This window comes from Dama dama, chromosome 23 (genome assembly GCF_033118175.1).
Source record: "Dama dama isolate Ldn47 chromosome 23, ASM3311817v1, whole genome shotgun sequence".
NCBI lineage: Eukaryota > Metazoa > Chordata > Mammalia > Artiodactyla > Cervidae > Dama > Dama dama.
The window spans coordinates 73,561,077-73,587,042 of NC_083703.1; the positions used below are offsets into that span (position 1 = coordinate 73,561,077).

At 52.0% G+C, this 25,966-nt stretch overlaps 1 protein-coding gene across 1 annotated transcript; it reads right to left on the minus strand.

The window, feature by feature from the left end:
- Positions 1 to 4,183: 4,183 nt before the first annotated feature.
- SDC4 (syndecan 4) lies at positions 4,184 to 25,966 on the minus strand. The gene is made up of 5 exons (XM_061127357.1): positions 25,853 to 25,966; positions 12,876 to 13,014; positions 11,696 to 11,742; positions 10,281 to 10,473; positions 4,184 to 6,176 (listed from the first exon to the last, which is right to left on the minus strand). The coding sequence occupies exons 1-5, from the start codon at positions 25,919 to 25,921 to the stop codon at positions 6,025 to 6,027; spliced, it is 600 nt and encodes a 199-aa protein (XP_060983340.1). The 5' UTR covers positions 25,922 to 25,966; the 3' UTR covers positions 4,184 to 6,024.

Consider the following 25,966-nt stretch of genomic DNA (forward strand, 5'->3'; position numbering starts at 1 on the left):
CTGGTGGGCTGCAGTCCATGGGGTCGCGAAGAGTCGGACATGACTGAGCGACTTCACTTTCACTTTTCACTTTCATGCTTTGGAGAAGGAAATGGCAACCCACTCTAGTGTTCTTGCCTGGAGAATCCCAGGGATCAGGAAGGCTAGTGGGCTGCCGTCTATGGGGTCGTACAGAGTCGGACATGACTGATGTGACTTAGCAGCAGCAGAATAGCATCAGGGCTTCCCAGCTGGCACTAGTAAAGAATCACCTACCAATGCATGAGACAGACGTAAGAGACGCAGGTTCGAACCCTGGAGGAGGAAATGGCAACCCACTCCAGTGTTCTTGCCTGAAGAATCCCATGGACAGAGGAGCCTGATGGGCTTCAGTCTGTAGGGTCGCAGAATCGGACATGACTGAAGTGACTTAGCATGCATGCACACAGGATTGCATCACCGACTCAATGGACATGAATTTGAGCAAACTCCAGGGGACAGTGGACGTCAGAGGAACTTGGCATGCTTTAGTCCATGAGATTGCAAAGAGTCGGACATGATTTAGTAACTGAACAACAAAAGCTAAGCAAGTATGTTTTCCTTGTGGCTCAGCTGGTAAAGAATCCGCTTGCAATGCGGGAGACCTGGATTCCATCCCTGGGTTGGAAAAATCCCCCGGAGAAAGAAAAAGCTACCCACTCCAGTATTCTGGCCTGGGATATTCCATGGACTATATAGTTCATGGGGTTGCAAAGAGTCGGACAAGACTGAGTGACTTTCGCTTGGTAGGTTAGGTGAAATAAATACATTTTCAGCTTCAATTATTTTCAACTTATGACGGATTTATTGGGACATAGCCCCACTGTAGGTCAAGGAAGATGTGTATGTACATACACAATGTGTATTATGCATACCTTCCCTTCTCCTCACACTAATTATGTGTATGTATTTTCAGAGGGGTCACCTTAAAATGAACAAATGCAGAGCTGACAGCGACTTTTCAGATAATGGCCAAGAAGTGTGAACACTAGTTGCGTGACTTTGTCTGGTTCAAGGCACTTAACCCCTTTGTGCCTCGGCTTTCTCTTCTGTAAATGGGGAAAATAGGATGTTTCATAAGATGTCGTGAGAAATAAGTGAACCAGTTTATACGGACTAGTCGTTGCCATTGTTATTTCAGAAGCACATTTTAAAAATTTCAAATATTTATTTTTATTTGTCTGTATAGGCTCTTATTTGTGGCATGTCGGAGCTTTTGTTGCGGCATGTGCGATCTAGTTCCCTAATCAGGAATGGACCTGGGCCCCCTGCATTGGGAACATGGAGTTTTAGCCACTGGACCACCAAGGAATTCCCCAGAAGCACTTTTAGAGACGATCCAAACACTGCAGGCTTCCTCCAATGTACAGATGAGGAGTTTGATGGTCCAGAGGAGGTAAGTGAGAGGGGCTTTCCTGGTGGCTCTGATAATAAAGAATCTTCCTGCGTTGCAGGAGACACGGGTTTGATCCTTGGCTTGGGAAGATCCCTGGAGAAGGGAATGGCTACCCACTCCATATTCTAGCCTGGATAACAGAGGAGGTAAGTGAACTTCCTGTATTTGTTTTCTCTGTTAGGTAACTAATTACCACAAACATAGCAGGTTGTAACCACACTTTTTATTGTCCCACAGTTTCCATGGGTCAGGAGTCCAAGCACAGCTTGGCTGGGTCGTCTACTGAAGGGCTCCCTAGGCTGTCATCAAGGGGTCAGTCCGGGCTGCAGTCTCTCCGAGGCACATGGTTGTTGGAAGAATCCATGTCCTCGTAGCTGTAGACCTCATGGCAGCTTGCTTGTTCAGGGCCAACAAGAGAGCATCACTCTCTTCAGGAAGGTTCCAGACCCTCTTTTACATATCTTCAACTGTTTTCCTTTAGCCACGGACTTTATTGTCTGAATATTTGCAACTATTATTCTACACACAAATTTAATTTCTTACAAAACTCTTTGTTGCATATTGGTAGGTCACTTCACTCTGCATTTTATGCCACATTTCCATCAAGTATTTCCCTGAGTCAAAATCTGCCTGGTTGTGGTGGTTGTCGTTCAGTTGTTGTTGTTTCCTCGCTCAGTTGTGTCCAACTCTTTGTGACCCCAAGGACTGTAGCCTGCCGGGCTCCTCTGTCCGTGGGATTTTTCAGGCAAGCATACTGGAGTGGGCTGCCGTTTCCTTCCCCAGGGGCTCTTTCCCACCCAGGGATGGGACCCACGTCTTCTACATTGGCAGGCGAATTCTTTAGCGCTGAGCCACCAGGGAAGCCCAACGTGGGAACTCTGTGAGATATTTATGTTGCCATAAACTCCTAAGTTTAGGGTAATTTAACACAGCAATAAAAGATACAGGGTCTCTAGAGCCTAGAACCTACCTAACCCAAAAGAAGCGCTCGTAATGAGAATAAAGTGCCACTTATGGAGCGCTTCCTAGGGACCAGGTTCTGACCTACCACCCCAGAGGATGCTGGAGACCAAGACAATGGCTAATGAAGCTGAAATCCAAATCCTGGGGGGGGGGGGGGGGGGGGGGTCTGACCCAATCTCACACTATCCAACCTAGCCCTGCCACACTTGACATGTTCTATATCTACTCTATAGATAGATATAGCCACCAGCTACCTGTGGCTCTTGAGTACTTGAAATGTGGCTGGTGCCATTGAGGAACTGAATTTTAATTAATTTTAACTTAAATAGTTGCATATGACAAATGACCACTGGATTGGATAACACAGATAAAACAGATGGGAGGGCTTCCTGCAGGATTCCAGTTGCAGACTTCCCTGGTAGTCCAGACTCTGAGCTTTCACCGCAGGAGGCATGGATTTGATCCCTGGTCAGGGAAGGTCCGCATACCACACAGTGCAGTCAATAAACAAATAACAGATTCCAGTTACAAGTGCAGAGACCCACTCAAGCTTCATGGGCCTCAGGAGGGATCTGAAACCAGACTCCCTACTTCAAAGGGAGTGCAGCCTGAAGGGGCCCTGGGTGACATAAACTCTGATGGGCAGTGATGAGAAACTCCAGATCTTGACTTCAAATCCCGCCTGTACCGTTGGTAAGCTGTGTCTCTTTGGGCAAGTTATTTAACTTCTTAGCTGCAGTTTCCCTATCTATAAGATGGAACTACTAATGGCACCTACTCTGTTGAATTATTGTGAAGATTGAACGGGTGCAGGTATAGAGGACAGAATGGGTTCCTGGCACGCACGTTTGTGATGTGAGGGTTTCCTTCTACTACCAATTCTTCTTTGCATCCTTTCCTTGACCCCAATGAACCACTGGGCCATGAAGCACCAAAGGAAGACTACCAAAATTCAAGCGTGACATGGACTTGGACTCGAAGTGCAAGTACCGGCATGAAGGTTTACTTCTGCACAGACAAGCAAAGATTGGGTTGCCCTCTTGGTAAAAAGGATCTTACCCACCTCAAAAGGGGCTTCCCTGGTGGCTCAGATGGTAAAGAATCTGCCTGCAATGTGGGAGACTTGGGTTTGATCCCTGTGTTGGGAAGATCCCCTGGAGAAGGGGATGGTAACCCACTCCAGTATTCTTGACTGGAAAATTCCATGGACAGAGGAGCCTGGCAGCCTACAGTCCAGGGGCTGGCAAAGAGTAGGACGCGACTGAGCAACTAACACTTTACTTCTCACCCACCTCAGAGGGTTGTTATGAGGATCAAGAGAGGTGTCAATGCGATCTGTCCAGAGACCACCAGCTATGATGCCCAGAGGCCAAGGAGGTGACGTGGATAAAACAGATGGACAGACTGGCAAAGGAGAGAGCCTGCATCTAGGCGGGGACCCGCCCATATGCAACTCCCCATGGTTACTTGAGTTGCCAATTCTTGATTTCTTCCCTCCCACAAGAAAAACAGGGAATCTGGATTTTTATGGTAAACATCCTCACTTCCATAGTTGGCAAGGAATCCAAGGATTTCTGTGTTTGTTTTTTAAACATGGGGCCGCCTATGCAAATCTCCGAGGTAGGCAGGCCATGGCCGCAGGCCACGGTGTGCACGTTCTGACTTTCTTCCCTCCTTTCCTGGCCCTTTCTTGGCTTCTTATATATCTCTGCCTTCCGGGGTCTGGCAGCAATTATCTCAGGATCCGCTGAGATCAAGGGAAAGGATGACGTCTGACGAGCTTTGAAATGATGAAGGCAGGCGATCTAGAAAGTACCAGGTTTTATTATCTTTTTATCAAAAAATCAGTAACAGACAACAATGTGAGGTGCTCACTCCCAACATGACCAGAGGAAAAGGGATATGGGGGGAGGAAGAGGACCCAGCCAGCTGGGACCCTGGGGTCACAGAAGGGGAGGGAAGCAAGGGGTCAGGAGATGTGGCCTGGCCAGCCTGAGCCACTAGGCCTCTCCTCTCTGGAGAGGATAAGCCCCAGAGCCAGGCCCTGATCAGCCCTCCCCGTCCCACTTTGTCTAGAGGGACAAAGGTCATCCTAACCAGGCTGAGCCTGTGACTTATTAAACCAGTTTAGTTCTCGAGCTATGCTGTCAACAGATGCTAGTGGGCTCTACTTGTCTGTCTGGTACACCAGCCACCTGCCCCACGTGGCCGCTGAGCACTTGAAATGTGGATCAGTGTAACTGAGGAATGAACTTTAACTTCCTATCATTTTAACTGATTTCAGTGTGGCCAGCACTTGCCATGTTGGATAGCACAGCTTTCCGATCTTCTCTTAAATTTGGAGATCGCCAATGAAGGTACTCCAGCTGGGCTCAGAGCAAAAGCTAGAGAGAAGGTTTCCAGCCCAGTCGGGAGAAGGCACCAAGAAACAGGACCAGAAAAAGAGGCAAAAATCCACTCAGCCCCGCAAACATTCACTCACCACTCAACCACCCAGCCAACTTCACACGGGAATATATCACACTATTTCCTGAAAAAATATATTTATCTATTTTTCTAGAACCAAGGAAGAATAATAATATATTATATGAAAGAGACACAAATATCCCACCATCCCCTACATTATAGTTTGGGATCTGCTAAAAAAAAACTATTTCAGCAAAAGCTTCTTAGAGGAAGCAGCTTCAGAAAGGGCCAAGGGTCATGAGCAGGGAAGTAGGAAGAATTAAAAAAAAAAGCATGGGGAAAAAAAGAAAAAAGGCAAAAGAGGGAAAGAAAGGCCCTGTCTGAAGCTATAAATAGTAGTAAAAAAATTAATAAAAATTATATCTCCAACTCTTCTCTCATTTTCGAGTAACAAAAACAAAAACACCATTAAATACAAACTTAGCAGGTACTGTGGAAAGGTGCAAGAGGGCAGAGAAAGCCTTGGCTTCTGTGTACTCTTGCCCACAGAGAGAGGCTCTGTACAAAGGAATGAACTATTAAAAAAAAAAAAAAATACCCCACTAAAAATAGACTTAAGAATATTCTACAAATCTGATTCAGGATGAACTTTCAGCTCCTCCCCCCAGATAAAAAATGTTGACTTCCAAAAGTCACTTGGAAGAGCCTAGAATGTCCCAAGGTGTACCAGACTCCCACAGTGTGGTTGCAGGTGCCTTTGATGGACACATCTCAAGGTGCAGATAGATGGTTCTGGTTCCTTCTCCCAGCTCCTGGCCGAGGGGCCAGGCTGTGGAAGGGGGACAGAGGGGGAAGGCTGGCAGGTGGGGGGGGCTGACCTACAGCAGGACTCGTACAATAGCTTAGAAGGACTCTGGATCAGACCTGTTCAGTACAGGCTCTAAGCTGGGCCTACCTAGATTCTAAATGGGAAGATGAAGAAACAGATCCAACCCCAGACTTGCCTTGAGAAAAGCCAAGTTTAACCCCATTTTTCTGCTGGGACTGTGGAGGCCCAGAGAATCAAGAGGCAAGCAGGAACAGTAGAAGGTGATGTCTCTTCTGACACTGAAACTGTAATCGGAGCGGGAGAGGCTGATAGATCAGGACTGGGTTGCCCTCCCCCTCCCCGAATATCCACCCTTCAAAATCCTTCAGCGTCCCTTCCCCCTAAAGTCCAAGTAGGTGCTCCGGGGGAAACTTCAGGCGTAGAACTCATTGGTGGGGGCTTTTTTGTAGATGGGTTTCTTGCCCAGGTCGTAGCTTCCCTCATCCTTCTTCTTCATGCGGTACACGAGCAGCAGGACGAGGAAGACGGCAAAGAGGATGCCCACGACACCGCCCACGATTAGAGCTGCAGAGGAGAGAGGGGAGCAGCGAGGTGAGAGCTGGCTGCCCGTCGGGCCCTCAGGGTACACGGCCACTTCTGCTCGGTCGGTTCTCTGACCCCCGGACACCCTCACCATCACCCCCAGGGGCATACTCTGCTGATGCCTTACTGAATTTGATCCTCACTTGCCACCTCATTCATGAGAAGGCAGTCACTGTAAAGCCCAAAAAAAACCAAAGAACCAGAGTGACAAAGGCATCCTTCCAACCCACATTGCTGGAGTCCAAAGCCAGGTTCTTTCCCAACACGAGGCCAACTCCCCAGCAACAGCTCAGCCCTGAGCCAGGAAGCAGAAAAATCGCAGGATGTGGAAATCCCCCTAAGACCTACTTACCCCACAGTTCTTAGCACAGGGAGCTCTCCAGCTGACCTTGTATGCACACATCCCTGTGCAGACCTACACTTATGCCGTTCGGGTGTACACACTCTGTACACACGTGGGTATATGCTACTATACACAGTTATAACATGCGCATGTGTCCACACTCCTATGCTATAAAGAATTACACATGTGGTTTGGGACTTTCTGATGGTCCTGTGGTTAAGACTCCATGCTTCCAACGAAAGGGGCACAGGTTTGATCCCTGGTCAGGGAATTAAGATCCCACATGCCATGTGAAAATGAAACTGAAGTTGCTCAGTCGTGTCCGACTCTTTGCAACCCCATGGACTAATGTAGCCCACCAGGCTCCTCTGTCCATGGGATTCTCCAGGCAAGAATACTGGAGTGGGTTGCCATTTCCTTCTCCAGTGTGGTGCAGCAAAAAAAAAAAAAAATTATACACGTGGTTTATATCCCCACATACGAAGCTCTGTGCTTAAGGCTTACATTCTATTCCTGTCTCTGCCCCTTACTGGCAATGGGATCTAAATAATCAAGTTCCTTCATCTCTCTCATGGTAAAATGGAAACAATAGTACCTTTCTTATAGGTTTGTCCCTAGGTTGAAATAAATCAATCCCCTTAAGAGAGCTCAGAACAATGTAGAGCATATGCTCAATATTCATTAATTGTGACTTTCTGTGGTTTGTATCTGTGTCCCTGCCACCCTGAACTCTTCTGGCACAACAGCGGGTGCTTAATAAATGACTCCATTTGGCTCAGAGAGGAGCACTGGCCAAGAGCAGACGCGGGTTTCTCACATCGGGTGAACGTATGCTCTCTGTATGACCCCAGGCAGCCTGGAGGGCTCACTCCTGTTTGTTGAGGGGGCAGGGAGGTCTCCGAGAATCCTCCGTGTGACAGATTGAGTCCCCTAATTCGGTCTTAGCCTAAGAAGATTAATTTTCCGCCCCTGCACACGCTCCAAATCCACGCACAGAATGGGGACGGGGTGGCAGGGGAGCCAAGGAAGGTCCTCTCTTGGCTGAAACGACGAAAAAGCAGCAACACAGTGCCCCCAGGAAATACCAGAGAAAAGACACGGACCATCAGGTATCAACCCCCCCTCCCCATTTCTGTCGCCTCTCCCTCTGATGTCTGCTCTGTTAGACCCTCGGTCTGTGCTGGGAGTCCCCAGAAGCTCAAGCTCAAGGACAGTCTCAGAAGCAACTGTGGTCCTAGGTTCCAACGCCAGGTTCACCACTTGTCTGGTCTTGTGCCTTTGGATAAGAGATAAGGCTTCTTGGAGCCTCATTTTCCTTATTTGTAAGAGCATAGATAACCATACGTGTTGGATTGGGGTGTTGTGTGGACTCAATGAGGGGGCGTGTGAATCATACGGCACATGGCAAGCATTTGATAGACTCCCAGGTCCCAGGGTGGTTTTTTTTTTTTTTTTTTTTGGCTGTGCTGTGCAGCTTATAGGATCTTAGATCTCCCCCCAACAATAGCACCCATGCCCCCCACAGTGGAAGTGCAGAGTCTTAACCGCTGGGCCACCAGGGAATTCCACTCCCCCCACCAAGTACTGTTTAAAAGCTACTGGAATGGAGGAGCTCACCCCAGCTAGCTCAACAATGTAACTTTTCACATGAAGATCTTATACACGTGTCATTCTCCACTGGAAGTATTAAGAGATGACCGGTTCTCACTTGCTATGTGACCTAAAGCAAGTGGCTTGCTTTCTCTGGGCCTGAATCGCCCATGTTATAAGAAACAGTTACTTGGACTACATCAGTGGTTTTTACATTTTTCTTTAAAAGCAGTAGAACCATTGTTTGGTGAAAGCAAAACCTTATGCTAATCCCACATCCACCAACTAAAAGTGAAACTCTGTGGGTGAAGAAAGATGGGCTGGGTTTTACCTCAAAAAGACTTCCACCAAATAGTTTGAAACTTACAAGACTAAAAGGTCTCCAAGGGCCCTCTAGTTTCCCCACCCCACCCACATCACACAGAAAGTTAAAAGAACACTGACTCAGGGAACTGGAAGCCAGAGTCAGGACTGAGCAGGGCCCACCCGGGGTTATAACCTGAAAGATGCAGGCAAGATCCTTTATCTGTCCCGGAGGGAGGCAGGACCCAGGGCTCTTTCTTTGCACCTACAGCCTCAAAGCTGCTGGCCCAGCTGGTTGCCAGGAGACAGGAGTAAGCCAGCCTGCACCACGGTGCCCCCCTCACTAGGCTGGTTCAGCCAGACTGGCCCTTGACCTGTAAAAAAACCTAGAAAGGGCTAGAAAGGGAGTCCCCTCTGAGAAAGTCCCCAACCCAGTTTTGGAGACCCCCAAAGCTGCCAGGGAAGAAGAGAAAGCCAGTTACCACCCCAGCCGAAGGCCCCATAGTCAGGCTAGACAGAGCCATCCTTGAAGTCTCACCCTGCGACCCATCTTTCCCCACACAGCACATTAGTCGGGAAACCTGTGACTCCCACCTGAGGCCAAACATACTCTAAGTGTTGGTTTCTTAATCTGGCACAGGATGTTTCCCTGCGGGCCACCTACTATTTGCTATGCTATGCCATATACTATACTATACTACATACTTGGGGCTTCCCTGGTAGCTCAGCTGGTAAAGAATCCGCCTGCAATACAGGAGACCCCAGTTTGATTCCTGGGTCGGGAAGATCCCCTGGAGAAGGGAAAGGCCACCCACTCCAGTATTCTTGGGCTTCCTTTGTGGCTCAGCTGGTAAAGAATCTGCTTGCAATGCAGAAGACCTGGCTTCGATCCCTGGGTGAGGAAGATTCCCCTGGAGAAAGGAATGGCTACCCACTCCAGTATTCTGGCCTGAGAAATTCCATGAACAGAGGAGACTGGCTGGTTACGGTCCATGGGGTTGCAAAGGGTTGGACACGACTGAATGACTAACACACACACCATCTACCACTGGGAACCGTGCAAACGAACATTTTGCAGTCCTCGCCAAGTTATTTTAGATTCTATTTTTCACAAAAGGTTATTACACCAACCCAAGGAAGTAGCACGGTGCCCATCTGCAGATATGAAAACTGAGGCTGGACAGTGTCTCAGCCAAGGTCACCGGGCTGCCAGGTGACAGCAGGCGGAGGGGAAGCCAGCCCAACTCAAAGGAGCCTCTGGGTTTAAAGGGGAAGTTTTCACGGGAAGTTTAACTTTTAATAATTAACATCCCAGGTGCCAAACCCAGGCTGGGAAAGTGCTTTGTAAATAGAAAAGGATTTATAGCAAGTGAAAGACTCAACATCTATTATTTTCTTAGCCTCTGATATGCAATTCTTGCTCTCGGTCCGCCAGGCTGCACACATAGTCAGAGCCACCTCTAAGGGGAAGGGTCATCCTTCAAGGCCCCAGGATGCCCAGTGGCTGCAAGGAAGGGGTACCAAATCACCTAGTGGGCTAGAGCAGGGGTTCCCAACCCCTGGGCTGGTACTGGTCAGTGGCCTACTAGGAACCCAGCTGCATAGCAGGAGGTGAGCAGCAGGTGAGCAAGCGAAGTTTCATCTGCCCGTCCCCATCACTAGCATTACCACCTGAACCATCGTCACCCCTACCCCATCCCGTCCGTGGAGAAACTGTCTTCCATGAAACTGGTCCCTGGTGCCAAAAAGGTCAGGGACCACTGGGCCAGAGGCACCCAGTGCCTGCAGCACTGTCCCTGCCCAAGCCCTCTCCCCTTCTGACGTATCTTGTGGGAAGCCTGGGGCCTTACCTGCCAGCACCTCTGTCCTCTCAAAGATGTTGCTGCCCTGGGCTGTGCTGGACATGGACACCTTGTTGGACACATCCTCGTCCCCATCAAAAGGGGACGACCTCTTGGGGATAACTTCATTCTCCTCCAGTTCCTTGGGTTCGGTGGGAACTCGGCTCCCTGTCTTCTCAGGGATGTAGTTATCTATAGGGACCTGGATGGTGGAAAGGAGAAGAGACCAACAGTCAGTGTGGTTTGTGGGGAGGGGATCCAAGGCAGGGGGTAGGGACATTCAGCCGGGTGGGGAATGGGTTCTGCCTCTTGCTGGCCAAACCACGTGGTCCTAGAGCAGACATCAGCAACCACCCCTCAACAATCACACTGTCAAATCCTTACCCTCAACTTTTCTTATGTGTGTTAATTGCTCAGTTGTGTCTGATTCTTTGCGACCCCATGGACTGTAGCCCACTAAGCTCTTCTGCCCATGGAATTCACCAGGCAAGAATACTGGAGTGGGTTGCTATTCCCTTCTCTAGGGGATCTTCCCGACCCAGGGATTGAACCTGGGTTTCCTGCATTGCAGGCAGATGCTTTACAATCCGAATCACCAGGGAAGCCCAACTGTTCCAGTAAATCTATCCCCAGTGGGGAATGAATAGTGTGACCAAGGGCACAGGGAAGCAGGTGTTCTAGAGTAATACCCCGGAGGGTAGTTTGGCAAAACTGTAGAAACAGTTTGCCCTTCAATGCAGCAGTTTGCCTCTGGGACTCTGTCCTAAGGAGCTAATCAGAGAACTGTGTAAAAGATGCTTGGTATACTGTTGTTGTAGGATGTCAAAAAATCATAAAACACTTTCCCATAGATAAGGGCAACTGGGTGAACTCTGATTATGAAGGTTATAAAAATGAATAGGAGAAACAGTGAGTTACGTGGGGAAATACTCATGATCACTGTAAGTGAAAAATACAGTACATAGGACGGTATGTGTAACTTGATATTAATGTTGGGAAATACCTAGAAATGCACACAAAAATGAGGCTGGAAGGACTGCGTTGGTGGTCCAGTGGTTAAGATTCCGAGCTTCCAAGGCAGGGGGCCCCGAGTGTGACCCCTGGTCAGGGAGCTAGATCCCACCTACTCCAACTAAAGACCTCACATGATCCCAAGTGCCACAACCGGGATCCAGTGCAGTCAGATAAATAAATGAAATAAAAATTTAAAAAGCGTAAGAGACTGGCAACACATCCAAGTGTTTATCACTGAGTGACTATCCCTACAGAGAGGAAAGTCTACCTGTGACCCTTAGCTGTGCCTGTCCCAAGAGTTCAGGGCCACAAATAAAAGCCTTCTTGCAGAATGAGGTCAGACCCAAATTTATTCTGCTTGTCTCAACAGGTGCTGAGAGCTGGAGAGGCCAAAGTGCGGAGCTACTTACCAAGGGGTGCATCACTTCTGGGAAGATCCGGGTGTCCTCTGAGTCATCTGTAAGGTCAGAAAGGCCGTGTGAGTGTGAGGTCGGTCACCCCCAGGTTGATGACCCTTACAGCCGTGGCTGGCGGGAGTTCTAATTCATAGTCGGCCCCCAAATGCTCAACAGGTGATGAGCATTTGTCCGGCATATGTCCGGCAGGTGATTATGCCCACACCAGTCTCGGTCATCTCATCTGTAAAATGGAGCTCCTGAGACCTGCCTCCCTAGTTCTTTCATGGGAATGTTGAGTTGGTCACTGGGCAGATGTTCTGTCAGCTCCAAACCCTTGCTCCATATAGATCCCAGGACCAAGAACATCACCCAGGAGGGGTTAGAAATGCAGAATTTCAGGGGCCACTAAATCAAAATCTGGATTTTAACAAGATCCCCAGGGGATTCATTTGAGAAGACTCTAGATTGCAACAGTAAGTATTAGAAATTCCAATATGAATATATTTACTGAGAACGTGGTAAGTGCCCAGGGCTTTTAACTCAGTCTAATTTCCACAACGGTCATTTCTGTTCCCATGTTACAGATTAGGACACTGAGGCTCAGAGGTCACAGAGCGGCAGTTTGAACTCAGGATTATGTGATTCCAGAACTCAAACTTCAAATTGTTACACTACCCCACACAGAGGAGGGAGGCTTTTCAGTAGCTCTGTCTAGCCTGGCAGCCAGGGCCAAGAAGTGACCAAGAAAGACACAGGCCCCTGGCCCTGCCCTAGGAGGCCCGTTCACTGACTCCCAATCCCATCCTTGCAGAAGCAGGGGTTGGTTCGCGGTTCCCACCCGCTCTCCCCACCCTGCCCCCAGGCTCCTGTGCAGCTCTCTTGCTTTTTCAAAGGAAGGAAAACAGGCCACAGTTCAGTTCTCCTCCCAACGCCCACTCCCACCCAATCCTGTCCAAAGGCGGACAGGTTCGGACTGGTTTTCTACTACAAATGGACTCGGAGCAACAAACAACTCACCCGGAAAGGGTCTCAGGGATGGGTTGATCCAGTTACTTTTGTGTCCCCCCCCCCCCACTTTTTTAACGGGGAGGGGCACAATAGGAAAATTCAAGCCCCAAAGTGGGGTCACCCTTGTAAAAGACAGGTTCCCTGCAGCCTTGAGCCCCAGGCCAGCTCCCTACTTTCTCTGTACCTAGATCTCCAGAGCCAGACAGCTCAAAGTCATCGGATTCCTGCCCCGGCCCCCCGACGTCCTCGTCGTCTGGTAAGTCTCCGGAAAAGTATCGGCCTTCTAGGAGGTCTTGAGGGTCGATGACCTCAGTTTCTCGGATCTAGGGTGAAAACAGAAGACATATCAGCCAGTAGCCCCCCAGTGCTCTTTAGCAGCCCCCGAACCCTGCAAGGCAGTGAAGCGAGTGTTCAGGAAGGGCAGCTGGGGTGCTGGAAGGGCATCAAGCCAGAGCCTGGAAACCTGGGTACCTAACTTGCTGTGTGACCTTAGACAAAACCCTTTCCCATTCTGGGCTAATAAAAATAATGAAGGTGGCATAATCAGAATATAAATATGCTAGGTACCCTATACTGAGCACTTGCTATAGGCCAGGACCTGCTGTTAATAACTCTAAAGACCAGTCTTCCACCTCTGTTTTACAACCGAGGAAAACTGGGCCCTGAAGACATTAAGTCATTTTCTTTGGGTGACTTGTGGGAGCAGATGGAGTGAAGACTACTTCAGAGCCAGCGTTCCCCGTCCACGCTCTGGGGTGCTCTGATGCTGTCACTGCTGATTCACCCACGGCGGGGAGAGGGCTGCTGGCTCTGGTCTTGCCCTGACCCGGACATCTTTCCCAGCTGAGTCAGACCAGGCTGGGACAGGCAGGGCTGGCTCACTCACGTCCCAGGACAGCCTCGGGTCAGGGCGCTGCCCGGAACCTGGTGAGTCAAGCGTACGTGAGCACACTCGTGTCTTCAGCCTTCCAAACATCTCCCACGGAGCCATTCTGCAGCCGCGCGGTGCGGAGCCCCGTCCCTGCTCTCACGGACTCCCCACTCCAGCACCCCTAAGTACCCCTCCGCTGCCACGTATGGGGGCCCCAGCCGTCCCCAGCTAGAGTCTCAGATCCATCGCCACCGAGGAGCTTTCACAAGGAAAGTATGAAAGATTCAGGAAGGCAGAGAGCTTGCCCCAGGACCTGCAGAACATCAGCCACCCTGCTCCCAAACCCGCAAATTAAGCTGAGGGAAAACAAAGCTCCTTCTAGAGAGTCAGAAATACTTGGGATTTGCACCACCCTCCCAGCTAGCTTCTGGGCTGAGGCTTTGTCTGCCCACAAGAACAGCAGCCCTGGGGCAAAGTTCATTCTTTCACTAATGAACTCAAATATTCAAGTGACTACCATTTCCAGGAAGAGTCTGGGTGGCGAATAAGGTCAATACAAACCCCTTGCCCCAAACATTCTTCTTCCCCCCCAACCCCCTAACTGCCAGACGTGTGGAGGCGGGCGGGGTCTGCTGAGAACCGCGGAACACCAGCTGGAGGCCAGGGAGGTCCTGCCCTCCCATTTCACAGAAAGGGAAAGAATCTAGGCCCTCCTACAGAGACTTGCCTAAGGTCACACGGTGAGTCAGCTACACACTCAGAAAGGAAAGAGGCCAGGCTCCGTGTCTGACTGCCCCACGCTGTCCTCCACCCAGCGGAGACCTGCCAGTGACAGAGCAGGCCTGGAAAGGAACATCCATCCCTAAGACAAGGTCACCCTCTGTGGGAGAGGCCCAAGCTTCCGGGGAGAGGTGGGTGGAACCGGACCTTCGGGCCTCCTTCCACCCTGTCTGTGTGTCTGTGTGGGGCAGCTGGATTCCCGGGATGGAGGTCAGGCTGGGAGCGAGATTTCTCCCTTCCCACCACAGAAGGGAGAATCTCCGCTAAACGCTTGGTACACATGGGGGTGGGGAGCCAGAAGGGGTTAAACCCTGGTGAGGGATGACTTCATGACTCGGGAATCAGGAGCTGGGGAGCTGCTGGCGCTGGAATTCCAGCCCCCGCACAGCCCGTGCCTGTGGCTTTAGTTTGGCAGCTCCAGAAGATGGCTCCTCTGAGGTTGCGCAAGCTGCCTGCACCTAGGGCGGGGTCCCTGTGCTCCCATCCGCATCTCCTGCCGCAAATTCCCCCAGGGGCGGCGGTCGGGGGTTGGGGGGGACGGCGGGCGGGTGGTGGTGGTGCAGAATCGGAAACGGCAGGATCTAGGCAGCTTACCAAACTAAGCACTTAACTTGAAGTAGGTCCTCCACATAGCTCTTATTTGCTGAAACACTGGGGAGGGGGAAGGGGTTGGGGGGATGCTCAGAAAATTGAAGTCACTCGCTCAAGATCACCCAGGCAGAAAGTGGCCACTCTGGACCGGAACCCAGGCATAGGTCACCCGAGCCTTTAGCCACATACAGATCAACACACCCATAAACACACGGGTACACGGAGTGTCCTCCTACCTCGCCCAGGATGGAGCCTTGTCAAGTGGCAGTCAGACTCAGCCCAGGAGGAAAAGAAGGTAGTTTGGCCACTTGCATATGGAGCCTGGAGGCCAGTCAGAGCTCCACGTTCTCAAGATGGGGGCTGGGGTCCCGACACTGGGCTGTTTCAGGCTGGGCCCTTCCCCTACCTCCTCATCCCGGAGAGCCACGGCTGATTATTTATGGATCCTGCGTTTCTCTTAGTGGGTGAAAGTACTGAGGAGTGTTTCAAAACCACCCCTGGGATTAGCACGTTGATTGCTGGTAGTGGCTACCTCTGTTTTACATCAGGGAATGAAGACCAAGTCACAACAAAGCTGAAACCTAGGTCGATTCCCAGTTCAGCTGCCTTGGGAGTCACCGGGTCATCCCTAAGGTTCATTATTTTAAATCTGGTTTTTAATTGGAGGAAAACTGCTTCACACTGTTGTGCTGGTTTCTGCCATCCAACAATGCGAATCAGCCATAATTACACATATACCTTCTTCCTCTTGAGCCTCCCTCCCCTCCCCAATTACAACCCTTCATTTTTATACCAGGTTCCTGGAGAGCATAAATGACTTTCCTTAAGGTCAGGCCAGGAATGGTTCAGGTCTCGTCAGATCTAATCACACAAGGATTAGATCCTATCAGGTACCCATCTTGGCTCTGAAGGCACAGGGCTTGGGACCTCCCTGGTGGTCCACTGCAGGGGGTACCGGTTTGATCCTTGGTCAGGAAGAAAGGTCCTGCATGCCTCGCAGCTCGCTAATAAATAAAATCCAATCCTTCTCCAACTCTAGAAGTGGTCCTGCTCTGCCCAAGACCCCTGACAAGAGAGAAATTCCCAAGAGGGCAGAAGTCCTAAGACTACACCAGCAAGGCAGAACCATGCTCCCTGGGACTGTGGGCAAGCATCCCTTTATGTGAGTGTGTGTGTGTGTGTGTGCATGTGAGTGTGTGTGTGTGGAGGCCAGGTGCCAACAGCCCTCCCTTCCCCCACCCTCTTTTCAGACTAGGCCCATTCAGTCTGGGGTGACTTTGAAGAACCAGGCCACCCAGCAGCCAGGCCCCACCCTGACCAGAGAAGGACCCCACCCTGCTCTTAGCTCACCCCATCGTTACCTGGGGAGCAGGTGTCCACACGTGTGTGCACGCACAGGCACCCTCTCTGGGCCCTCGGGTCTCTCTGTATCCTTGTCCTGCTTGTGCACACACAAGAGCAGTCAAGAACCGAGTAAGCAGACCCTGGTGGGCACCTGGATGCTTCCTTAGACTCCCCATAGAGAAGAAGAAGGATAGGGATTTCCCTGGCGGTCCAGTGGCTAAGACTCCGAGCTCCCAATGCAGGGGGCTCAGGTTCAACCCCTGGTCAGGGAACTTTACGTCACAACTCAGAGTTGGCATGCCACAACTGAAGATCCTGCAGGACACAGCAAAGATTGAAGATCCCACATGCCACAACGAAGAGCGGGTGCAGCCAAATAAACAAAAAAAAAGGGTAGGTGTATTTTGTGCTATTGAGACTAACGCCTACCAACAGAAGGTTGCTGAGGCCCTAGCCCAACCATCTCATTTTATTACACAGCAAACAGATTAAAAGATAAGCACCCTTGCCAAGGTCACCGAAACAGAACTGGACTTAGAACCTAGGTCTCTCTAAAAAAACGTTAGAAGAACCTAGGTCTCTGGGCTTCTAGGCTGGATTTGTCTTCCTTTCCCACTTCTAGGTCTTCCCTAGAAGTCCCAGTCATGGATGCACAACAGAAATCAACATCTGAATAAGCAGGCACCTGGGGTTGGGGCTGGATCCTTTCCGCTAGAGGTTTCAGGGCATGGCAACCCACTCCAGTATTCTTGCCTGAAGAATCCCATGGACAGAGGAGCCTGGTGGGCTATAGTCCATGGGGTCACAAAGAGTCTGACACAACTGAAGTGACTAATCACACACGCAGAGGTCTTAACAAATCCACGGGCAGCTGCTGCCACTCCAGCTGTAACCCCCATCCAGTCCTGAGGTGATGGGCATGAAGCTAGGAAAGTCGCCAACCCTATTGCAAAGTCTTGCAGCTTCAGTCCCCTGGGAAAAGCACAGGGGCTGGGGTGACCGCAGTATCCTCGACACGCTGGGCACCACGCTGGGTTTCCTCCATCCAAGCTCTGATTGGCACAACAGCCTGGTGAGGTGCTCTACCCGTGTGGCCGGAAAGTGACTTCCCCTTGAGTCACTTGTGTGAAGTCACTCAGCTAGAAAGCGACAGAGCTGGGATTCAAACTGAGATCTCTCGAGACCGAGTCTTCGCCAGAGCCAGACTTCTCACTGCCACCCACGTTACCCCTCTCCACCCCGTCGCCACCATTCACAGCACCCGCTGCCAGGCTAGGGCTCTAGGGCACCCCTTCCCTTGCCCAGGGAGTCAACAAAGGTAAAAGTGATACTGCTCACACAAAAGAAGAGAGACTTTGGCTGGGGCACTGGGGAGAAGTTCAGGGTCAGAACTTGCTTAACTGTGAACTGGTGGGAGGCAAAGAGGCGAGTCTCCCCCTGCCTGTCTCTTCCCCAGGGAAGGAAGTCACCCCCAGGGGTCAGGGACACGCTTCTTCCAGGGTGGGGGTGGGGGGGCGGAGATGAGAAGGACAACTGGGCAAGTTAAATTCTGGAAGAAGTAGGAATGCTGAGGACCCTGGGCCCTAACTGCTGAACGCAGCAGAGGGGTCCTGGCAGGCCCCAGAAGGGGCCACTGATAAGGCACGGTGGTCCTCTCCCACCCTCCTTCAGGACGGTTAGATGTCCCCTGGAATGAGCAAAACCTGGCTGCCTCAATCTGGACTCAGCATCCTGGGAGAAATGGGAAGATCCACCACCAGCCTGACATTGACATTGAAGTTGCTCAGTCATGTCCAACTCTTTGTGACCCCATGGACTGTAGCCTACCAGGCTCCTCCGTCCATGGAATTTTCCAGGCAAGAGTACTGGAGTGGGTTGCCATTTCCTTCTCCAGGAGATCTTCCCAACCCAGGGATCAAACCCAGGTCTCTCGCGTTGTAGGCAGTCTGAGCCACCAGGGAAGTCCCAGCCTGGGGACCTGTAAAAGCAGCTCCAATAGCAAACCACAGCCCTGCTGCCCCCTCACTATACGAGCCTGGGCGTTTAATTTCACATCTTGAAGCCTCAGTTTCCTCTTTCTGTCACCAAGGCTAGTAAGTACCACCTTGCAGGAGGATGAGATGAAGTGAAATGCGTTAGGGGTATGCAAACGACCCAGCACATGGCCTGGTACACAGCAGGTGCTCAATGAGTAGCAGCTATTATTAACCCCCATCTGCCTTCCTTCCAGCTGAGGGGATTAGCGCTCAAAGGATCAGAGACTTGAGTGAAGTTGTAGAAGTAGTTGCATTGCTAGAAAGAAGGTGGTGGGTGGACAGGGAGGTGCTTTGCAAACTGTGAAGGGACATGCCCTATAACATGTATTTCTTGTGCTTCTGAGACCAGAGACTTGTCAACAACCAATCAGGCCCCTTGAGAATGTGGAAGAGAGAACGGGCCAGATAAGGGCAGAGATCTGTGCAAGCTCCCACAGCTTGAAGCACCTGCGCTAAGCAGAGGCAGAGGAGAGAACACTGTACTTTTCCGAAAGAGAAAATGGCAGCGACCAGAGACACTTGAAACTCAACTGAGCCTCTGAGTCCCCAGAGTGTTTCCTGACCTGCCTTGAGGATGAAAAAAGTATCTAGGAGGTTCAAAGATACCACCCACCACCAATACAGGATCTGGTGTGCTGGTCTGGGAAGGGTTAAGCCAGGTCTGGAGATGGGAGTGGGGGTGGGGCGGGGGCTCGAATGTCCGCCCTGCCCACTCCAAGGTCGGGTTACTCCAAACACAATCGCTCAGGAGAGAAGCCAGGCCTGGCACTGCCAGCGGCTTTTTCACCAGTGCCCCCTCCCCCCGACTCCCAGGGCAGCCCATTCCCAGAGCCAGGGCTCCAGGACTGAGGGACGCCAGCTGCAGGTGGGAAGGGTAAGGGTCAGGGAAGCTTCTAGAGCCTCTGGACATCTCCCTGCCAGAGGCTGATGTCGTGGCATCCCTGTCACTAACAGCCAGATGATCTTGGGAGATTCCCTCTTGGGGCCTCGGTTTCCCCAAGACGGTTCTCAAAGACACAAGCCTTCCTCTGTCTGCAGGCCTGGTAACCAGCTGGGCACTGTTCCGATTACCGGTGGAGACGGCAGGGTGGGGGCCGGCTCCCTCAGGGGCCGAAGAGACAGAGGTGCATTGAGGCCGGGCTTGTTGTAATCTAGCAGCGGATCCCAGGTCCCCGCTGGATCTGAGGGCGGCCCCGTAAACACAGCCTCCCGTGTTCTCTAGAGCCGAGCCGACATCTCCTGTCTCGGCCAATTAGGTCCGCCCTGGGTGCTGGCTTTCTGCCCCTTCCCAGCCTCCCCACCACCTCTCAGGGAAGCCACTGCTCCCATCGGGTCAGCCGGTCCCACAGACAACTCCTGGCCAGGCTTCCCCAGGGCCAGGAGTGTCCCAGCCGTTGGCCACCTCTGCCCCCATGCCCCGAGGTGGAGTAGTACAGCCAGTCCCCACAGGCCGGGCCCCACCGAGTCACTCTTTCCACACATACCAGCCGATCCCTGCCTCCCCTTTCCATTACCCCAGGTGTCACCTGACTAGCAACCCCTGCCGCTGTGCCAGACAAAACTGGGGCAGCCGAGCTCGGGGCCGAAGCGGGGGTGGGGGGGGGTGCGGGGAGGTGCAGAGGGAGGCAGCGGGGAGGGGGTGCTGACCCGGGGCGGGCCCACGGAAGGCTGAGGCTGGAAAGATCTGATCAGATCACAGAGGGATCTTCTGGGGATGCCTGGAGTCCTAGGAGAGAGAGGGAGGAAAAGTTCTGGACCCTGAGAACCACAACCACTGGGTTCTCATTCTTCAACCTGCACCCAGACACCGCCTCCCCAAGCCGCCCAGGTTAAGAACCCTCGTCTAGCCGCTAATAATAAACTAAACTTAAGCCAGATCTTTACACAGTTCGCCTAACGCCAGTGATGGCCCGGGAGTGACACACGTGTTTTCTAGAGGACGCTGGGGCTCACACCGGCCCAGTGACTTATTAACTAACTTGTGTGTCGCGGGCTGAGCCGCAGAGCTGGGTTTCTGACTGAAACATACCCATTTTCCAGTCATCTTGCCTCCCAGGGACAGGGCCCGGAGGGGGCGCGCCCAAAGGTCACCCGTGAGTTAATAACAAACCCGCCCAAGAAGTCAGGTTTATTGAACTCGGGGTTAAATTAGGCTCCAACTGTTGACACATGCCTTCTCCGCGCTCCCTGGGCATCACGCGGTGAAAACATCTGAAAACTGGCTTTCCAGAACACTGTACCTTTTCTATCCACCATCGCACCCCCTCCCCTGACAAACACTATTTTTTTGCAATTCCCCTGGCCTCCGGACTGGAAACAACTCCAGCCCTCCTCTTACTGGACAAGGCTCCGCCAGGACAGAGGACAACTCCAGAAGTTCCCAGCCCCCTGTCCCTTCTCCCTCCTGGTTGAAAATTGCTCAACAGGGGGGTTCCCACTGATCCCTGCAGGAGAGGTGGGGCAATCAGGAACTGGTTCTTGTTTAAATATCAACCCATCCAGTAATGAGCAAAGGGCCCACTTCTAAGACAAACAAATAGGAGATTTGGGCTCTGTCGGCCAGCCCCACCCTAGACTCCTCCCCACCCACCTTGCAGCTGTTGGGGGGAGGGGAGAGAGCGTTCCAGGGGGCCTCTGGGGGTGGGATCCTCAAAAGGAAAGGGCCATCTGGCATCAAGGTGGCCTGGGCAAAGCTGGGAACCGTCGCTAAGAAAGCCTCCCGTTTACCAGGCCAGATCTAAGAGCTTCAGTTGCAGCCTTGTCATCTTCAACAAGGCTCTCTACAATCCCGTTCTTAGAGACCAGAGAGCTGAGGTCCCAAGCCATGGAGCTAGTAAGAGGGGGCCTTCACAGCTCTGGAGTCAGGTCTGCTTAACTCCAAATTGGTGTTCTAAAGCCCTCCGGCCAGCAGCCAATCCCAAGAAGCAAGAGGGCATCAGAGAATCCTGGGGTCAAGTCAAGTCTGGACTCTACTTTGCTCCATAAACTCAGACCAATTGCAACCTCAGTTTTAAGGCTGGGGGGCAGAGCACTACACTCTCTGCAGAAGTCTCTCTCTCTATATATATATATATATTGTTTTAAGTACTTTTTAAAAAATTGAAGTATAGTTGATTTACAGTGTATTAATTTCTGCTGTACAGAAAAGTGATTCAGTTAAACATATATATATATATATATATATATATAATATTTTTTATGTTCTTTTCCATTATGATTTATCACAGGATGTTGAATATAGTTCCCTGTACCATACAGCAGGCTCTTATCATTCATCCATTCTATGTGTGACAGTTTGCACCTGCTAACCCCAAATTCCCAATCCATCCCTTCCCCCCTCCCTCTTTCTACCTTGGCAACCACAAGTCTTGCAGAGGACAGTTTGGAGAACTGGCTGAACTCTACCCTGTCAAAGTCCACCGCTGGGCAAGGCCCTGTGAGGGTCTGGGGCCTAGGGCTCGTATTTTTTGTATGTCTCTTCAATGCCCTGGACACTGGCTTGACTATCCTTAATAGCCCTTAAAGGGGGTGCCAATTCCAACATTCCCAGGAGGTCGAAAGGAAATGGGGGTGACTCAGGCAGCCAGCTACGGCTCTCCTCCAGTGACTCACAGAGCCCTGTCCAGCCCCTTCCCCCAATTTTAAGTAGTCACTTGAAAATCACACCCACCAGTCCGGAAGGCCTAGGAGAGCTAGGAGCCAACTCCTCCCTAGAGGGAACTGGGGCATGAAGCCCAGCCTGGCTCCCCCAGCCCCTCATTCAGGCCGGCTCAGCACTCCAAGTCCTTGGAAGAGCCTTCTGTTTCTAGGAGCTGGCGATGGTAGGAGCTGAATGTCTCCACCATCCGCCTCCCCAACGTCGCTTCTCCCATAGGCTCTTTACCAAGGAGGCTGAGAAAGCGTTCCCTGTTCCCCACCAAAAAGGACCCACGAGAGGGTTTTGGTCCAACCTCTTCCTTCCAGAGTTGGGGACACTGAGACCCAGAGGGCATGGGTGCTCAAGGTCAACCAGCGATTCAGAAGGAGGGACCCAAGGCATCTGCCTTCAAAGCCAGCCAACTTCCTCATGTGCCATGTTCTCCGAGGACTGCAAATCAGACAGCCTGTGTGACCTGAAAGACCTGGTTCAGACCTTGGCAGGCCCCTCCATTCCTCTGAGCATCACTTTCCTGTCAAAGTGAAGCTAATGATACCTACCTCACAGTATCACGGGGAGGCATCCGAATCAGTAAGAAACAACCTCAGTGCGCCTTTTAGCATGAAGTTACAAGAACATATTTATTTATTCAGTCATACAGACATTTCTGGGCCAGGTATTTCACTGAAAATCCACATAGCAGGGTTCCCGTGTGCGTGGGTGGAAGGGGGGAGGGGATGAGGGCTCAGAATTTGATGGAGGATGTTAATGCTCCTCGTGAACTATAAGCCTCTTCAAGGGAGCGAATGCCTTAGATGTCTTTATGGTTCCCACCACCCTTTCAAAGAGTAGGTACTTAATTATTAATAGACTACCAAGCTGGAAAAGGCTGTCTATTCAGTTCAAATTCCATTTTACAGATGGGGGATGTCAACCCAGAGGGAGAAAGAGACCCAATCTCACACCCTTCAAAGTAAGGCTCAAATATTTTCCTATCATAGCTCTCTGGGCTTCTAAGAATTCCAAAGTGCTCTCTCTGGCCACTCAAGGGTCCTAGACCCCCCTGGGCTTCCGTTCCTACCCCCACTTCTGTGCAATCAAGGAGAAAACTCTCAAGAAGACCAGAAAGGTCTCTTAGCTAAAGTACATGGGGTGGGTGGGGGGCACTTCCAGAACTGACTGGGCTAGGTGCCACGTCTATGCCCCTGGGCAGCAACACCACTGGCAGGGGCGGGTGGTGGGGGTCCCGTGGAGGTTCCCAAAACAAGGCTGCCTTTAATTGGCCAGGGAGGGAGTGGCAGGAAGGTAGATCAGGGGAATGCTTCCAGCTGGACAAGAAGAACTGGTTTAGGCCCGCAAGCCCCGCCAAACACTGAAGAGGCCCTGGCTCGGGCTGGGTTCCCTTCCCCAAACCCGTGGCACCGAGGGGGACATGGTGGGTGGCAGGGGGCAGACCCAAAATTTGCAAAGTGGTCCCAACGGCACTATTGGAGGGGGACAACAGGGCAGAGATTCTGATGGCCTGGGAGCTCTCTGCTACCCCAATACAGTACCACTTTACCACTTGTAAAGTAGGCATAATATAATCCCCACATGCTAGACCTTTTATGAGACTAAAATGCACCAGGACTTGGTCTACGGAGAGCACTCCATAAATGACAACTGTTATCAGCCCCACCCTTCTCCCTGGGCCTCAGTTTTCTCTGCAAAAAAGGAAAGGGCTGACCACCAGATTATCTCTGTGGTCCAATCCAACCGTGACTAGGTCTGATTTTTCCATCTACAGCCCTGGGAGGAAAGGGACTGAGAGGGGAGATAAAAGGGGAAGCCCTGTGACCCAGTTCGAGGTGGAAGACCTTGTAACATTAGCCAGGAAGGGAGTGCTGAGGTCAGGGTGGGAGAGAGGGACACCTCTCTCAGGAAGCAGCTGCCCAGGGCTCACTTCTCCTGCAGCTCAGGGGTCACCACCAGCCCTCCCCCAAACCACATCCTTCTGACCGCCCCCAGGGCACAGCTGCCTGCCTCTCTCGCCACACCCCCCGCCCCCCACCACCTGCAGGCTTGGCAACCCCTGAGCCAAGACTGACATGTGACTGTCCATGCAGTGACCTTTCAACCTCCAGGGTCTTTTCCTTTTTCCCCAGTCCACTCAGGCTGGTGGGACACGCCACGTCGTTCCTTCGGAAACCTCCACCGCTGTGACACCAACACATCCTTCAGGGCCTAGTTTAGAGCACTGCATGGGGGAGCAGCAGGCTTGGGTTCGAGTCCTGACTCAGCCACTCATCTTTTGACAAGTTTGCCCTTCTTAGTTTGGGGAGGTCATCACCTTACTTGGGGCCTCGGTTTCCTTCTCCCTCTGAATTCTCTGTGGCTAGCCGGCCCCAAATCTTTATCTTCTCTAAACTAGTTTTGAGGATGGCGCACAACTGCAGCCACTCAAAGTAGCATCAGACTACACATCAAGATAGGAGCAAAAGATTTAAGAAAGGGACTTGGAGGCCTGGCTGCCTAATTTGCATCTGACTCAGCCCCTTATCAGCTGTGTGACCTTGGGCAGGTTGGTTAACCTCTCTAGCCTCAGGACCAGTTTAAAACAGTAAACACAAGGGCTGAACTAAACTAGTTGACAGAGCCATTAGAACAGCTATCAGAATGCTATTAGAACAGTTCCATAAGCACTGAAGGCTTGCTCTCATCACTCAGGGCTGCAACTGTTATCTGGGGGGTGGCGAGGAAGGGGGTCCTGCAGAGGGAGGGTAGGTATAGCTCAGGATCTCAAATGAAGCTTGCCAGGCAGAAAGGACTCATTCTAAGTCATCCCAGAGAAATGGGAGCCCCACTGAGAACTGATATTAAGATTAAATGCCACTTGCTCTTCCCAAAACGGAGGTTTAAGGGTACCAAAGAGGCCAGGCTTGGGGGGGGGGGGGGTCAGACAGCCTCTCTCAGAAATTCCTGTGGCCCAGTTTCCCAGAGGAGATGGCCTCCCTCCTTCCCAACTGACCGCTGGGGTGAATGGAGCTTCTGGGCTTTGGACACTATGACAGGGACCAGTAAGTGCAGTAAAGGACCAGTAAGGAGGTTACTCAAGGCTCATGGAGACCTTCTCTTCCCCCAGTCCCCCTTCACCCCACCCAAAGGTGAGTGCTTTGGGTTTCCCCAGCGGTCAGATCAGTGGAAATAAACGCTCTTCTGGCGGAAAGCAGAGGCTCAACTCCTGGTGAAGTTAGGAGCCTACACAGTCCCTCCAGTCTGCCCCGGAAAGATCAGAGTCCCAACTTTGTACGGACCCTATAGAAGCACTGCTCACCTCCCATCCCAGTCCCCCAGACGCTTTGGGACTCAGAAGAGGGCAGGGCCTTGCCCAAAGTCACAGGCCAGTGGCAGCGCTGCGGCCAGACCTGAGGTCAGGGCTCAGTCCTCTACCCCGGTGCGTGAAACAAGGCCCCTCAGAACTCTGCACCCCTCCCCCTTCCGAGTACACGCAGCCCCCCTTCATGTCGAGGCCATCTCGGATTCTGGAGGGCGCGGAGGGGGGTCAGGGCGCGAGCCTGCCCTAGGATCACCGGGGAAGGGGCGAGAGGGTGAGGGAAGGCGAGGTGACACCAGCTTAGTCACGTCCGAGCCTGAAGCCGGCGGCGGGGCTGAGGCCAGGGGGAGGCGAGAGGCTCAACAGGCTGGGGAGGCACCGTGCGCAGAGGGGTCATCCACCCCTCCTTGCCCCGGAGCCTCCCTGGGGCCCCAGGGCAAAGTTTCCAAAAAAGTTTCCCTGGTCTAGTTGGGGACGGCGCACTACCCCGATTGCCCGCCCCTGGACCCCACCGCAGGATCCCAGAACAAAGAAGATACCGGTCCGCCCCCCGCCCCCCGGCCCACCTCGGGGCCCTCCAAGCACCTACCGACTCGGCGGCGGCGGCGGGGACGCCCACGAGGAGTAGCAGCAGCGCGAGCAGGCGGGCGGTGGCCATCGTACCGGGGTCCGCAGAGGGCGCGCAGGCGGGTGGCCAGGGCTG

Excerpts from the sequence above, each read along its gene's own strand:
- SDC4 (XM_061127357.1), bottom strand. The coding sequence starts at position 25,921 with ATGGCCACCGCCCGCCTGCTCGCGCTGCTGCTACTCCTCGTGGGCGTC. Across the intron at positions 13,015-25,852 it reads CCGCCGCCGCCGCCGAGTCG|ATCCGAGAAACTGAGGTCAT; the intron begins GTAGGTGCTTGG and ends TTTTCACCCTAG. Across the intron at positions 6,177-10,280 it reads GAGGACAGAGGTGCTGGCAG|CTCTAATCGTGGGCGGTGTC; the intron begins GTAAGGCCCCAG and ends TCTCCTCTGCAG.